This window comes from Anas platyrhynchos, chromosome 25 (assembly GCF_047663525.1).
Source record: "Anas platyrhynchos isolate ZD024472 breed Pekin duck chromosome 25, IASCAAS_PekinDuck_T2T, whole genome shotgun sequence".
NCBI lineage: Eukaryota > Metazoa > Chordata > Aves > Anseriformes > Anatidae > Anas > Anas platyrhynchos.
The window spans coordinates 881,283-897,500 of NC_092611.1; the positions used below are offsets into that span (position 1 = coordinate 881,283).

Consider the following 16,218-nt stretch of genomic DNA (forward strand, 5'->3'; position numbering starts at 1 on the left):
CTTAACATAGAAACGGTGCTGACTGCTTCTTCAGAGTAACATAAGTTAGTGATGCTACTGAAATAGTTGTGGTTCAGACGTAGATCTGATTTCTCCTAAGCACGCTGAATTCACAGCTGTTGATCCTCCAGAGGAGGCTTTGCAATTGAACACCTGGAGAATAGGTAAATTTCCCGCTGTTGTTCTCCTCTCCTCTTGTTTTGTTTTGTTTTGTTTTGTTTTTTTTCCTAGTAGCATAGGCTTAAGACTCTGAAGAAACGGGCTGCTTTTTTTCATTTCCAACACTGGCTGTTCCTTTTGAGCCCCGCCTTCTATTTTTGCAGTCACAAGATATGTGAATGTAAATTCCTGGGAGAGAGGTAGAAAACTCTGTTTCAACTGGTGTCTTTTTCGGCTATGTGGGGAGACCAAATAGGGTGGTTTTGAATCTTCTGGCTCTTATTCAGAGCAGCAGCATGTGGAGGGAGACAGATGCGTGTGCTTTTTTAGTGCAATGGCTTCAGAAGCAAGAGGGGAAAAAACACTTTCTCTGGGAGCTGGAGAAGGTGTCCTTATCGCAGGAGAGGTTTCTAAATGGCTTTTTTAAAGTGTGCTTTTTTAGTGCAATGGCTTCAGAAGCAAGAGGGGAAAAAACACTTTCTCTGGGAGCTGGAGAAGGTGTCCTTATCGCAGGAGAGGTTTCTAAATGGCATATCTTTGCGAGTGTTCCTGTAGTCTGGAGGTTTTTGTTTGTTTGTTTGCCTTTGGAAGGTTTACTGTTAATACCTCGCACAGTACCAATGTGATGACAGTGGAGACAAGGAGAAACCAAGAAGATCAAAAGAACGTGACCTTATTTCAAAAGAAAACGTTTTGTACGGCAAAGAGTCTTCTGAGCCTGGTGAGAAATTGCGGCAAACTTCCTCTCTCGAGTGTGACACTGAATGTAGCTCTAAAAAGCTTTCCTCCTCAGCTATTGCAGAGAGATGCCAAGGTAGAAAGGACAAGACTAAAAACACTGAGAAAGAGCATTACCAAAGCAAGAGGGAACATGCTCCTAGTGAAGAGAAGGAGAGTCAAAAAGCAGGTCCTTCCAGCGGCCAGGTTCAAAAGGCGTCACGCTGGAGCTCCGAGTTCGGCAGCATTCCGAGACCGTTTTGGCGGTTGTGGAGACGGCCCTGGCTGAGGTGGCTGCTGCTGTTGCTGCTGTCCCCTCTGTCCTCGCTGTTGCCGCTGTTGCCGCTGTTCCCGGACCTTGGAGACCTCCGGCGGCTCCCTGTGACAGGCCCTGTGGCCCCGGGGAGCTGCCCGCCGCCTCGTCGGCCAGCCCGGCAGCAATCCTGCCAGCACAGAATAGCTCACTGCGTTTCAGGGTAAAGTGACGATTAATTTCTATTTCCTGGCCTGGGTGCTGCTTCCTTCTTTAAGGAAGCTTCAAGGTTAAAGGTTAAGCTCAGTTATGTCAGGGCCCAAGTCCGTTTCGTGAAGGGGCTCTTGTACGAAAGCTTAAGCTGGGATTGACTCTCTGCTAAGCGGAGGCCAAACGTGTACCTACTGAGAAGCAGGTCCTAAGTGATAACATTTTCTAAAGAGACTGCTAAACACATCTGAACAGTGCTGCTGCAGAACTCTGAATGGGGGGATAGCAACTGTCTTAACTGATCTGGAATCTTGAGTTTACTTTTCAGTGGACAAGAGGTGTGTCTCTCAAGGCAAACAAAGAGAGGAGTAACACCCGATACTCATGTCAACATAAATTTATGCTCAGAGCGTAGGTGTAGGAACAGCATCGGTATGTATATGGAACATCGGGAGAGGAAGCTCTGTCGGTATTTACAGTTTTTCTACTACCTTGTCAGAGAGACGTTATCTCCACATTAGAAATGGATGTATTTTGAAACAGTGGTGGTGGATCGGATTTCTTCTTTCTAGTGTTAATATTTGCTCTTGAATCGTACTTAATACCTGGTAACGCCTCAATCAGTTGTCAAAAATAAACTTAAAAATGTGTAAGGCTTATCTCGTTGGTCAGTATAAAGATCAAGGCTTTTTTCCTTTTTCCTTTTTCCTTTACCTTTTCCTTTCTTCCCCAGTGTGGTTTTTCTTTTCTCCTTCTCACTACAGTCTTAATTTTGTTTCTTGTCCCTTAAGTGTGTTTTCAGTGTGTTGCTGAAACATTTTCTCTTTCAATGCGAAAAAAGGAGCTGTCACTGGTGAAGATCGGAGCTTATCTGAAAATCCCTGAGCCCAGGAGCTGTCACCTTAGTCTTCCAGTCGGACAAGGACGACTTCATTTCTCGTGTAAATGCATTTTTCAGGTTTGCGTATTGTTTTTTCAGGAACGGAAAGTGTGTATAGAATGGATTTAAAATCAATCTTAAATGTAAAATGTCAAGGGAAAAAAGTTCTAGTTACAACCTCTGCACATAATTTGCCAGCTGTGGGACTAGGAGTTTTCTTATTTACTGTGTTTTGTTTAACGTGTCTGAAGTTTAATGGATAGCAATCAAGGCGTGCTAGAAATCTGAAAGCACTTTATGCTTTGTTCTCTCAGTCATTTTGGTATAACAAACTAGCTTATGTTTTAAACGCTCCATTAGGTTAGTGGTTTCCCTATAGGTAACAAGTCCCTGTGTGCTACAGTAAGACAGTAACAAAACATGAAGTATAGAAGTTCATCCTGTCATGGATGCTTCTGCCTACGGACACACAATTATGCTTATTTAAAGCGGTATCACCTTGAAACCTAATCAGCATTTTAAAAAGGACTTTGTAGCAGTTATTGGCTTTTGTCCTGGAGGGCTGAGGTTTGTTTTGTTTTGTTTTACATTCAGCATTTCCGTTTCTAGCTTACATTGCCCTGTTGTTTTGCATGAGGAAAACGTGCAACTTTACAAAGCAGAACGGAAAGAGCTGCTTTTTAGTCTAACGTTTCAGTTTTTTGTAGGAGTTTTAAATGTGGTAGGAGTAAAACACCAGAAGTACTGCTGCCAAAGTTCTATTCAAACTCGTATTTCGTGGAGAAGCAGAAGAAGCCCAGGGAGAAATAAATTTGCAAACGTGCTCTTCATGCTCTCCTTTCCCAAGATTTCTCTGAGATATAGCCCATCCTCTGTGGGTTTTGAGGTATATGGTTCCCAGGAGTGAGAAGGAGGGCCAAACATCTCTCTTCTTGGATCTCAACATGCCAGGGCTTTAGTGTACTGCCACTTACGGCTCCGCTTTTTCACCTGGAAAAAGCGACCACATGATGTAGACTGAGGAGCCCTCACAAATTAACTTGCTATCACAAAGTGACGCCCAGAAAAGGTGTATTTAAAAGCTAGGCTCATTATAGAATAACAACAAACCCCTCATGATTGGTGCAGTAGACAGTGAGGTAGAGGGCGATCCCTGGAAAGACAGAAGAAAAGGAGCAGTGAGTTCTGGGTACCTTTGTGCACACGAAACAGAAAAACGCAGGCAGTGAAGTAATAGTGTTCCATTACTAACGCCAGCAATAGATAATTGCAACAATTATCTATTAGATCATAGGTAATAATTAACAGATAATTGTGCAACTCTGGAAATCAATAAATAACTGATTCCCCTCAGAGAATGTCTTCTACATTTTTATATTAAAAAGACTCCAGAGTTGTAATGGATTAAAATCCTACGGAAGTGAAAGAAATGGCATCAGCCACTAGTTCTGCAGAAGCTAAAAGTAATACCAATAGAGTTTAGATGGAAATTTTCACTTTGTGTGTTTAGTTTGGGGATTCTTTTTAAATCATTCATACCAGTGATTTAGTTCTTAAGGCTGTTTCTTTGAGATTAAGTGACAGGACTTCTGCTATTCTTTTCTTCTTGGAATGCTTCTTGATATTCTTACGTCAACCAGAACTTCTGTCTCTGTCGCAGATGTCAACAATGACCGTAGTTAAGAAGCCCAAATCTTCAAAGTCTAAAAAGCCCTCTTCAAGGCGGTCTGGCAAATCCAAGAAACCAAGTACTAAAATACTGATGTCACGCACCGCAAACTGGGGCCAGATACCGCCTGCAGAAGATTCAAGCCAAGTCTCTGTGGCCCAAGGACGTGGAGGTGCTATTTACTGTAGATCATCTGAAAAATCTAAGGCTTTTGCCCCAAGAGATCTAAGTAAGTGTGAGCTTTATCCTGACTCCATTTTCTTCAAAGCAAAAGTAGAAAATGCAGTTCTTACTTGTTGCACTGATAGAGAAGGGGACTAGTGTGAACAAAGACTTCAAAAGCGAATCCCCTAAGGCAACTGAAGTGACTGATGTTACAGAAATTAATTTTGATATATTTACAGTCAACAGAGAAATATGGGGAGCTTTTTGTAATGCACAGATTCATCCATGTCTTTTCCGTTTTGCAAAGAAAAGTGTTTGATTGTTGCTATTCACAGCTTCCATTTTTCACACGTTTTTTGAATGATAACATTGCTCAGGAAAAGATCTGGTATCTGTAGGGGTACCGTCATTCCTAGTTACTAGTTTTTACCTTTTTTCCGTATAATTTCAAGTCTAAGCTTGTGGTTTAAGTTATAATAAGGAAAAAAACAGTAGTTGAGTTAATCAGGTTAAAGATTATAGATGGAGAGGAACTTGGCATTAGGTACTACAAACAGAATGGCAGTTAGCCTTGCCTTAGAAAAATTAAAATGGTTGACGAAAGCTGTTTTTTTGTTGTTTTTTTTTCCCCAAAACATTGTGTTGACCAGCCAATTTGAATTTGGCGGTATTAAAGCTGTCTGCAATAATTTTCTTCTGGCTTGGATTGTAGCTAGCTCCTCTAGGTGCTCCTGCAGAATAGTATTTTTTTAAATACCTTCCTTAGAAACAAACAAACAAAATCTCTTTTTAAATTTAACTTTCTTGCAGTCGTTAATGATGGAATTGCTCCACCACAGAGCATTCTTTTTCCACCTGAGAAGATTTGTATGGATTGGCGAGAAACACAAAGTGTTGGAGTTGGCCTGTACAATCTTGGCAACACATGTTTTCTTAATGCTACTCTACAGTGTTTGACCTACACACCCCCACTTGCCAATTACATGCTTTCTCTCGAGCACGGCCAGTCATGTGAGTACTTTCTAAGAGTATTTCAAATCTGTTGGACAGCTCTGAAGGTGAAAGAACAGCAGTGATTCTGAGACAAGCTTATTTGCCTGATTTTACCTGTAGAAGCTGGCTTTGAGCACTGTATTAGCAGTGGGCTCCGAATAGCATACGGAGTGCAATTAATGCACTGTTTGTTTAATGAATGAATTTATTTATTTATTTATTTATGTATTCATTAAAGGATCATTTATTGCTTCGTGGGAATAATGAAGTGCATTGGACAGTAATGCATTTAGTAGTAATTTTAGAGAGTAATACATTTTTCAGCCTGTGGAGTTCACATTCCTGTCAGCCTTTACAAATGTGACTTTGCAGTAGTCTTTTAGATTTCTCATCACAAAATGCATTTGAATACAGGCTTAGTGGATATTTTTATTCTGTAAAGTTGTGTGAAATGAAATGTTACAAGACTGTTGGGACATTGGCATCTTGGGAGAATAGAATGTAGCAAGGAGAGTGGATATCGTATCTATAGTTTAAATTTTACTTAGATGTTTGTTTGTAGTTATGGATATTTTGCTGGACTGGGATGCTTTCTTCTTTCACTCTTCAGGTCGTGAACAAGATTTTTGCATGATGTGCACAATGGAGACTCACATTAACCAGGCCCTGCGTTGCACTGTTGATGCCATCGAGCCTACGCATGTTATCAGTAATCTCAGTCGTAAGTGGCTTCAGATGTGTTTCTTTTCGATAGCTTGTAATCTTCAAATACTTATTTGATGTGTATAAGTGGTTTTAACACTAGAAAGAAGAGAGATTTTAGAAATACAAGAATGATTTCATTTTTAAATGAGGTGAATACTATCATCTTCTTCTTTAGGAATAGGACAACATTTCCGTTTTGGCAGTCAAGAAGACGCACACGAGTTCTTGCGCTATACTGTTGATGCTATGCAGGAAGCGTGCTTGAATGGAAGCACCGAGTAAGCATAAACAAGTTCACTTTCATACATTCTCTAGCACCTTCTAGTCCTTTATTTACTATCAAAAATGATCTCTAGCACCTTTTAGTGCCTTATTTACTATCAGCAACGAAAGTCTACATCATCCTTAGTTTTCATAAAACTCTTTGAAGAGTTAACTCTGCGCCTTAAATCTTCTGAGGTCTGATTATAATTTATTTCCAGATTGGACAGATCTTCTCAAGCTACCACCATCATTCATCAAATATTTGGAGGATTTCTAAGATCGAGAGGTACTTTAAAAAATATTCCTGTCCTTAGAACTGATCTGTGTCTTTTGTCGGTAGTAAAGCAGTCTGTAGTTTGTCTAAAGTAGTATCTGGCAACAACTTGAATTTGGACAGTTAGTCTCCTTCACATAAGGTTAAGCATTTATATTTTGCTTCCAGTGAAGTGCTTGAATTGCAAAGCAGTTTCGGATACGTATGAGGCATTTCTTGATATCACTTTGGATATAAAGGTAAGATGTTTTCTAAATATAATTCATGATGTTTAAGTACATGCCTAACTTTCTAAATTAAACTTGTTTACCTTAAAAAAACAAACCACATATAATGTTAAAACGTAAGAGCTTGGTGGTGCTAAGGAAGTGGATTGGACTTTGTCCTTCTGTGGAACCCATGTAAATAGTCTCCACATTTGCATTGGGTTTAAGGGGAAAGAATTCTCTTTCTGCAAAAATTATAATGCTGTCATACTTCTCTGTTGTTCTACCCCAATGTACATCTAATTGTTAGACTGATGAATTTGTCCCCAGTATTGATGACAAAGCACACTATAGGTGCTGTCTAGGCTACTGGAAAAGTATTTGTTCCGAAGTCAAATGACTTCCAGGTGAGGTCAATGCTGAGCATGCTCTTTCTGCCTCCTTCTTCACAGTGCTCATAGTAGATCGCTGGAGTATGTTAGTAAGATTCTCTTACAAACTACTAGTACGTCTCTGGAATTTTGAATTTACGGTGACTTTACGCTCTTCTTTCTCGCTCCTCTAGGCGGTTTCATCTGTTACCAGAGCTCTGGAACTCTTTGTGAAACCTGAAGAGCTGGGTGGAGAGAATTGCTATAAATGTAGCGAGTAAGATTTTGACGAATTAGGTCTTAATCCTAGATGTCAGTTTTATATGTTGCATGACTCTGTTGGACTACCTCTAAACTTTGGATCTACTTACGAGTTTTGTGGAAGTTTATAAAACACTTGGATTTTTGTTTCTTTGGAGGGGGGAAGTCTTGTTCAGAGGCATTCCCTATGGGTTTGCAATTCTCTGGCTCGTATTTTGCCATCAGAATTCAAAAAGAGATACTTTTGTTCTTTCTATTTATTAGCTCTCGACAGTACTTTTCTTGATGTAAACTGCCCAGTTTCCGTTGTTCTCTGGGCTAGTGGCTAATTTTCACTGTAGGTCCTACCTTGGAGCGGGCAATGTATCAAACTGAACTATTGTGTTTCAAAGGATGGCAGACAGTTTCAGTGTCTTTCCAGACAAGCTCAGTACATGAAGACTTCCTACTGTTAAATGTCTCCCTCCTGTAGAATGACCATGTGCTTCTGTTGTATTTTTGATGTTGATAGACGACCTATGTTGGAGATTATTTGCAATTTCTAGTCCTGGGGACCAAGGCTCTCTGGTTCCACTTTCATTATTTGTATTTCCCTTGAAAGCTGAAAGAATGTATCCAGGATTGGAGTTCAAATAGCCACTTTTGTAGACCAAGAAATGGTACCTTGCCATCCAACCTGGTAATACCCTTTCGTGAGAGATTCCTGTTCCTGCTATGCCCAGGGTTTTGGGAGAATTTACCTTCTTCACTGTATTAACAAACCTGACACGCAGTGCATGGGTTTATGAAAAGAAAAAAGACCAACCTATTATGCAAGTAAATGTCATTCAAATAGCATAGGCATGCGTGAGACATTAAAACGAGTTTGTTTTGGGGGCGAAAAAAGAAGATGCCTTCAAACACTTATCTCTGCTTGTTTTTAAGGTGTAATAAGATGGTTCCTGCATCCAAGAGATTTACCATACACCGTTCTTCCAAGGTTCTCACAATATCACTGAAAAGATTTGCAGATTTCACAGGTGGAAAGATCAACAAGGTATATTTACCACTGTAATGCAACTATATCATTGTGTAATGGGACATCCCCCAAAGCTGAAAGTTGTTTATATTTTCAGACAGTAATTGTAGACTAACGACTATGGCTTATTCTTTCTCTTAATATCAATAAAGTTCCCGCTTGACAAGAAGCATATGCTTTCCTCTGAGAAGGCTGATTCATCAGGAAACAGTTCTCTGCAACTTCTAGTCTTAAACATTGTTTATGGGAAGACTTATTTGTAGTGAATCAAGAAATATCTTCTAGAAATATATTCTAGAAATAAATTCTAGTCTGTGTTTTTTGGAAGTGTTTTTCTCTGGCTAGTCCACGAAGTACTCTGGGATAATTTTCTATCTTCTTGGTCTCTCTTTAGGAGGTGAAATATCCGGAGTATTTGGACCTGAGAGCCTACATGTCACAGTCAATGGGAGAACCACTGCTCTATGCCTTATACGCGGTGCTGGTACATCACGGTGTCAGCTGTCACTCAGGACACTATATATGCTATGTAAAGGTAGAAGTCAACAGCATTTCTAACAGGGTAAAGGTTGTGCTGGCAAACCAGTGAAAGCGTGACTAGCAGCTACTGTTTCTAGGGAAAAAGATTTCATTATATTTTTATTTGACACGTGTGTATTTTGTTCCTATCCGTGATTTCATTTGGAACACGTGCAATTCACCTAAAGAAATGGTTGTCTTTATTTGCAGGCTGGTAATGGACTTTGGTATCAGATGAATGATGCTAAAGTAGTCCGTACTGACATTAAGAGAGTTCTTGGTCAGCAAGCTTACATACTTTTTTATATCAGGTAATAACAAATCTTAACATGTGTTCAGAAGAGATTTACTTTCCTGTTATTGATATTTTTCTGTTTTGCAAGTGTTTTTCTTGCTATCCCAGGGAAAGATTATTATTTGTCTAATTCAGTTCTGTCTAACCTGAAATTCTCTGTGTCATTTATTATCTTTTGTTGCTTGGCCTGAAACTGCAGCACTTGTGTAAATTGCTATCTATGTGTTACCTGTAGCTGGCTAATTTAGAGAAGGAGAAAAATGAAGGTCATCTGTCGTGTAAGAATGAATTATTGCTCTGAAAGTGATAGTCTTAGTAGGAAGACTGTTCTCTCCTTTTCAGTTTGTAGTCTTGGCGAAGCCTTCTGTAGAGAAGGCTTCCATATCGTATGAACTGTTCCTCTAAAATTATAGGATGGGATTTAATCCAAGAGTAGGCTGAAAGAAAAACTAAACTCCGATCACTGCTCTTTTCTGAAGGCGCTATGATTTGACACTTGGAGAACGTGCGTTTTACTTGCCAGCACCATCTTATCCCTGTTCATTCCCTCCTGGTCAGCAGGGGGCTAATAGTAAGCAGGCTGGATTTATGGGACCACGACTTCTTCCTCATATGATTAAGGTAATTCAGGGAAGTGGGAGGGCAGGTAACGGCACCAAACTGCTAGTGGGTTTGGGGTTTGGTGTGGGGTTTTTTGTTTGGTTTTCAGCATCTTAGTTTTGTTTTCCTTCCCATGCTGCAGCTTTCTTCACAGCCTTCATGCTACAGCCAGAGTCATTCAAACAGTGGTTACTGCTAAATTGTGCAGCCATGCGACTCCATTACTTTATACCTCCAAGACAGCTTTCTAAAGCACAGAGAGCTACGCTCTTTGACAATTTAAGCAGAGTGTACTAATCCTCGAATCATTTAAAAGAGGACTTGTTTTTCCTATCGTCGTCACTTTAGCTAAGACAGGGAAAACTAATTGTCTTATTCCTGAGCACCAGAACAATTACTTCAGGCTTTTCAGGGTATGTTTAAAGGGGAAAATAAATATATTTGGGAATAGCAGCAGGTAATGTTAAGTTGTTTGGCTGGTTTTCAAAGATGATGTTAATTTGATTCCAATCGGCTGTAAACCAAAAGCAGGAATTGAATACGCTTATTGGACTTGCATTTATCTTTAAAGGGCAGTGTGTTTTTCTTTGTAGGTGTTAAGACCATTTGTAGAAATACTCAGTAGGAGAGTTTTGTGTTTCAAAATGTTAAATGCAGTGTTTGCGTTAATCCATCTTGCCATTTCTTCTTTTTAAATACAGAATTCAAGCCGTTTAAATGGAAATGGATCCATAAAAGAGGACGCAAAGACCACTGGTGTCACCCTAAAAAGGCCATCTTCAGCACCACCGATGGCCTGTGTTCAAAACCAGACAATTACCAGGCCTTCAATTACTGATCCGTCAAGAAAACAGAAGATCACCACCAGTATTCACAATAAATTGCCTGCTCGTCGGACTGTGTCACAGCCTGACTGTCTTAGCAGTGCTGCAGAGGACGAAGATCTCTACCAGGCTGTTCCTTCATCCACAATTACAAATTCGGTAATGCAAATGAAGCAAATGCAAACAAGCAAAAAAGTTTCTGATGAGATTTTTGTGGAGCCAACAGTGAATGAAAATCCTAAACTCAGCTCTGATAACACAGTCCCTTACGGTGCAGAATCTTCAGGAAAATCTGAGTAGGAGTCAAAGGGCTTATTTAAAAGGAATTGCAATGCAATGTCCTCTAATGGAATTTTGGTTGGAAAGGTAGTCCGTACATTGCAGCATTCCGGTTCTTCCTGTCAGAATGCTGACGAAGGAAGATCCCAGCATGAGCTGCCAAAAACCGATTCACTAAATGGTGCTATTAGGTTAGTTAATGAATCGAAAGAAAACGGACTGAAACTTGATGATTCCACTTGCCGAGTTGAACCTGTTAAACCTTCTGAGATGTTCTTTTCTAAAACAAATGGATTGCTTGAAACATAGATTTGCTCCATCGAGAATTTCTCACCTATGATGTATTCGGGAGTGTTTATTGTGTTCCTAATTCAGGTGAAATACTGAGAAAACACAGCACAAATGTGATTGTAAGACTTTGTGGTATTATCCCATTAGAATTTGCAGACCTGAGCTTACATTAGAACTTGTCAACTTAAGCTCAGCTGAGATAAAAATTCCTAAGTTTCATAAAGTAGATTTTGGGAGGTGAGTCGGGGTTATCTTTGAAGTGTAGATAATGCATACAACTCAAAACGGTCTTGCTTACCATTTAATGGAGAAATTCTGACAAGACTAGTCCTCAGTACTACTACAAATAGTATTTTTTTGTCTGCTGACTTGTGCGTTTTGATTGCAGATGCCTGGAGCTATGCCTTCAGTCAATCGAGAAATCATCACGGAGTCCCTCACAGCCAGCCAGCTGAACAGCTTGTCAGAGGAAACGAGGTAAAATGAGCACAGTCTGATTAAGACAAGACCTTATGGAAGTTCGTTACGGTTTTATCTGTCTACTAATAGTATTTAATGGAAGGATTTAAATTAGTACAATTCCATGCTGTATGTCCAGCGTTACGAACAGAACTAATGATCAGCACTGAGCATATCACTCTGATGCAGGTTGGTGCCTCAAGGAGAACTTGTGTTCCTTCATAGAATGTTTTTCCATTTTTCTCCACTGTCTGGAGAAACACTGGCTGTTCCCCGCTCGCCCCTATGCCTTTTTTCTCAGAGCAGCAGGTGGAAGGAGACGGATGCATTTGCTTTTTTAGTGCAATGGCTTCAGAAGCAAGAGGGGAGAAAGCACTTTCTCAGGGAGCTGGAGAAGGTGTCCTAATCACAGGAGAGGTTTCTAAATGGCATATCTCTGCGAGTGTTCCTGTAGTCTGGAGGTTTTTGTTTGTTTGTTTGCCTTTGGAAGGTTTTACTGTTAATCTTCACGTCCTTCAGCAGAAGTGAGAAATGTGATTTTATTTTGTGCAGTGTCGCGGACCCTCCGAAATCTACTGGGAAGGATGAATACCTCGCACAGTACCAATGTGATGACGGTGGAGACAAGGAGAAACCAAGAAGATCAAAAGAACGTGACCTCATTTCAAAAGAAAACGTTTTGTACGGCAAAGAGTCTTCTGAGCCTGGTGAGAAATTGCGGCAAACTTCCTCTCTCGAGTGTGACACTGAATGTAGCTCTAAAAAGCTTTCCTCCTCAGCTATTGCAGAGAGATGCCAAGGTAGAAAGGACAAGACTAAAAACACTGAGAAAGAGCATTACCAAAGCAAGAGGGAACATGCTCCTAGTGAAGAGAAGGAGAGTCAAAAAGCAGGTCCTTCCAGCAAGAGGAGGTGTTCTCAGAGCGTGGAAGTTGTTCATCAAAAGCGTCACAAGCAGGAGCACTGGGAGGGAAGCAGGTGCAGATCTTTCCCTGGTGAAAGAAACAGCCCTGAGAATGGCAGAAGAGCAGTCAAATATTCAAAGTACAGATCTGGCAGCGGAGGAAGATCAGAACAAGGTAGCAATAGATATTACCGATCCAAAGGGGAAAGAAGTTGGAGCAGAGAAAGATACTATCGAGATGAAGCACGGAGGTGGGAAAGTTGTAGCTATTACAATGATTACTATTCACCTCATGCGACAGGAGACAGTAGAGAGAGAAAGTTCTCTCACGGCGATGCAGCCTTTGACAAATGGACTGCAACTTACTACGGCAGGTCACATAAGCATTATCATTACAAAAGTGGATGGCCTCACGGTTCCCTCTTGAGAGATGAAGATGGACGTCGCTTTAGCACACCCCGAGCAGACTTGCATCGTTGCTCGGTATCTCAGCAACATTCTGGAAGACATTCTCGTGAAAGACATGCGCTTCCACCTGTGTCAGCTCATTTGGAGAACTGTCGCCAGAAAAATGAAACAGAAGGAAACAGAAAAAGAAAATCTACCCGTACAGAAGGTAGTGAAAGTGAAATAGAAAGGAAAGACAGAAAGATAGAAAAGGAGCTTTTAGGTGGTGAAAAAAATGCAAAAATATCACAAGTTCTAGAAGAAAAAGAAGTCTAAGGATAAACATGGAGAGAAGGATTCCAAGTAAGCAAGGATTCCAGCATACTCCGCATTTTTTATCCTAATTCTTTTCTGGGTGCTTCTCATGTATTCCTTCTTTTTTTTTTTTTTCTCCTTTTTTTTTTCTTCTCTTTTTTTCTTCTTCTTTTTTTTTTTTTTTTTTTTTTTTTTTCTGGTAGTTTCTAAGTTACTTAGATAGCATCAGCTGGCTGGGGATCATGTTGTTAGGTTGATCAGTGAAGATAGGAAAGCTATTGCTGAATTGTTTCAGAGCACTAGCTTTGGACCACATAGTTGGAAACACATCCGTACACCATTCTGGATTAGGTTAAAAGTTTTTTTCTGCTTGCACGTATTCCAGAGCTAGCCATTGTTAATGATCTGTGTACAAACCAGGACCTATGGTCCTCCAATCTGAGGGCTTAAGTTTGGTACATCTAAAGTAAGTTGCGTGTGCACAAAGCACCACAAAATAGCTGACATGCTGCAAATCATCACCTGTGGTAAAATAAATAAAGTTTCATATAGGCAACAAGTGCCACATCTTTTTTTCTCTTTTAAACTTGCATGTTTCTTTCAGACTTCACGATTTGTGTTTCTGTGTGCTCCACTTTGACAATGCCAATCGCAAGCGTAAAACGAGAAGAAAAAGAAGAAAAAAGAGAAACAGCAGGAAAGTGAAAGGCTCCTTGGAACACTTAGATCCTCGTTTCCAGAAGATAACGCGGGAGAAGAAGGAAGAATCCCATCCTCCAGATGGCTCTTCATGTGAGCAATGCAGAAGTGAGAGCAGTAAACAACCTTACAAGGAAGGGAAGCCTTCCAGTGCAGGCGAAAGCAAGAAATACAGCTCCGTCTCATCCAACGAGTGTATTAAAGGTAAGCGGCCGCAGTGTGTTTGAGGAATTCCTTTTCTATTAATGTAGAGATTATTTCCAACAGTCTTGAAGTGCTTGGTGACTTAACAGTCTGCTGGATATTAAAAAAAAAAGCTGATGGACTTTTTCTTTCCGTTTTTAAATGACCACTAGGAAAGAATGCCTGAAATAAAGAGGTGAAAGGCAAATAGTTTTCATTTGGTGTGATGATTAAGTGGCAAACAAGAGGAAGAGTTGCAAGATCCCTTCTTAAATTCAGTCCAGCCAAGTAGGAAAAGTAAACGTGGACAGCTGTATCTTGGCAAAGAAGATAGTAGGGAGCAAGGAGGTTTAGCAGTCAAGATGGAAGGTGATGCCAAGAGGCTTACAGGCTAGTAATGTTCTAGTGAAACCCAGCCTTCCTAAAGAAGCCTGCCTGAATAATTCCTGTGAATAACAGACTCTGTTCAGCTATTTCCTAACATAGAAACGGTGCTGACTGCTTCTTCAGAGTAACATAAGTTAGTGATGCTACTGAAATAGTTGTGGTTCAGACGTAGATCTGATTTCTCCTAAGCACGCTGAATTCACAGCTGTTGATCCTCCAGCGGAGGCTTTGCAATTGAACACCTGGAGAATAGGTAAATTTCCCGCTGTTGTTCTCCTCTCCTCTTGTTTTGTTTTGTTTTGTTTTCCTAGTAGCATAGGCTTAAGACTCTGAAGAAACAGGCTGCTTTTTTTCATTTCCAACACTGGCTGTTCCTCCTGAGCCCCGCCTTCTATTTTTGCAGTCACAGGATACGTGAATGTAAATTCTTGGGAGAGAGGTAGAAAACTCTGTTTCAACTGGTGTTTTTTTCGGCTATGTGGGGAGACCAAATAGGGTGGTTTTGAATCTTCTGGCTCTTATTCAGAGCAGCAGCATGTGGAGGGAGACAGATGCGTGTGCTTTTTTAGTGCAATGGCTTCAGAAGCAAGAGGGGAAAAACACTTTCTCTGGGAGCTGGAGAAGGTGTCCTTATCGCAGGAGAGGTTTCTAAATGGCATATCTCTGCGAGTGTTCCTGTAGTCTGGAGGTTTTTGTTTGTTTGTTTGCCTTTGGAAGGTTTTACTGTTAATCTTCACGTCCTTCAGCAGAAGTGAGAAATGTGATTTTATTTTGTGCAGTGTCGCGGACCCTCCGAAATCTACTGGGAAGGATGAATACCTCGCACAGTACCAATGTGATGACGGTGGAGACAAGGAGAAACCAAGAAGATCAAAAGAACGTGACCTCATTTCAAAAGAAAACGTTTTGTACGGCAAAGAGACTTCTGAGCCTGGTGAGAAATTGCGGCAAACTTCCTCTCTCGAGTGTGACACTGAATGTAGCTCTAAAAAGCTTTCCTCCTCAGCTATTGCAGAGAGATGCCAAGGTAGAAAGGACAAGACTAAAAACACTGAGAAAGAGCATTACCAAAGCACGAGGGAACATCACGGAACATTTTCCGTGATTTTCTTCCTGAGCAGAAGTGTGCAGTACTCCTTTTCCATTAATGTAGAGATTATTTCAAACAGTCTTGAAGTGCTTGATGACTTACCAGTCTGCAGATGTATTATCAAACCAAAAAAAAAAACCCGACTTGGTAGACTATTTTTTTCCCACTTTTGAATGACTACTAGGAAGAAGGTTGTTCCGGCATCAAGAAAGTCATGTGGAATGTAATAAAATTTACTGAACCAGTAAATAAAAACTATATTTTTCTATTAGTTCCATTGTTTCAACTCTTCTGACGCTTATGGATGGCACAGATAACAGAGGGGAGATCGTGGTAATCGGAGCTACCAACAGACTGGATTCTATAGATCCTGCTTTACGAAGACCAGGACGCTTTGGCAGAGAGTTCCTCTTCAACTTGCCAAATAAAGAGGTGAGAACTTAAATTCAACGTTAGTTCTACCATGGCAAAGTCCAACTTTATAGGAAAAAAAAATAATTGACAACTTGAACAAAAGAGTGATATGTGGAGACACTGCATTGTTCCATGGAGGGCAAATCTGGTACTGGATATATATGGTCAGGATGATACCACCAAGTAGTTAGTTCTATAATCAAACCTTTCATTCCCAAAGTTGTACCTGTTTGCTTAATTATTTAGTCCACTTGGGCGTTTTCATCATGAAGTTGTGTTTTTGGTCTCAATCCTTCACTTCTGAATGAATAGGGGACGTGTTTGCATTTGATTGTGCCCCGGATCGGTGGTAGTAGTTTGAGTCATAATTATTTTCTTCTTTATAGTAATTGTAGCAATTTGAAGCATTGTGCCAGAAGTGCTTTCT

The 16,218-nt window shown here is 40.4% G+C and overlaps 1 protein-coding gene across 1 annotated transcript; it reads left to right on the plus strand.

The window, feature by feature from the left end:
- The first annotated feature begins 932 nt into the window (after nucleotides 1-932).
- LOC139999417 (ubiquitin carboxyl-terminal hydrolase 42-like) lies at nucleotides 933-14,194 on the plus strand. The gene is made up of 16 exons (XM_072027581.1): nucleotides 933-2,280; nucleotides 3,880-4,117; nucleotides 4,864-5,064; nucleotides 5,657-5,767; nucleotides 5,927-6,029; nucleotides 6,234-6,301; nucleotides 6,458-6,528; nucleotides 7,061-7,143; nucleotides 8,052-8,163; nucleotides 8,540-8,680; nucleotides 8,875-8,975; nucleotides 9,439-9,580; nucleotides 10,261-10,542; nucleotides 11,342-11,411; nucleotides 12,084-13,066; nucleotides 13,623-14,194. Exons 2-15 carry the CDS (start codon nucleotides 3,880-3,882, stop codon nucleotides 13,037-13,039), a joined length of 2,679 nt encoding a protein of 892 aa, XP_071883682.1. The 5' UTR covers nucleotides 933-2,280; the 3' UTR covers nucleotides 13,040-13,066; nucleotides 13,623-14,194.
- The last annotated feature ends 2,024 nt before the right edge of the window (nucleotides 14,195-16,218 follow it).

Bases quoted from the DNA above. Each gene is read 5' to 3' on its own strand.
- LOC139999417 (XM_072027581.1), top strand. From the start codon at position 3,880: ATGTCAACAATGACCGTAGTTAAGAAGCCCAAATCTTCAAAGTCTAAA. The intron at 4,118-4,863 runs GTAAGTGTGAGC...ACTTTCTTGCAG, and splicing joins TTTTGCCCCAAGAGATCTAA to TCGTTAATGATGGAATTGCT. The intron at 8,681-8,874 runs GTAGAAGTCAAC...CTTTATTTGCAG, and splicing joins ACTATATATGCTATGTAAAG to GCTGGTAATGGACTTTGGTA.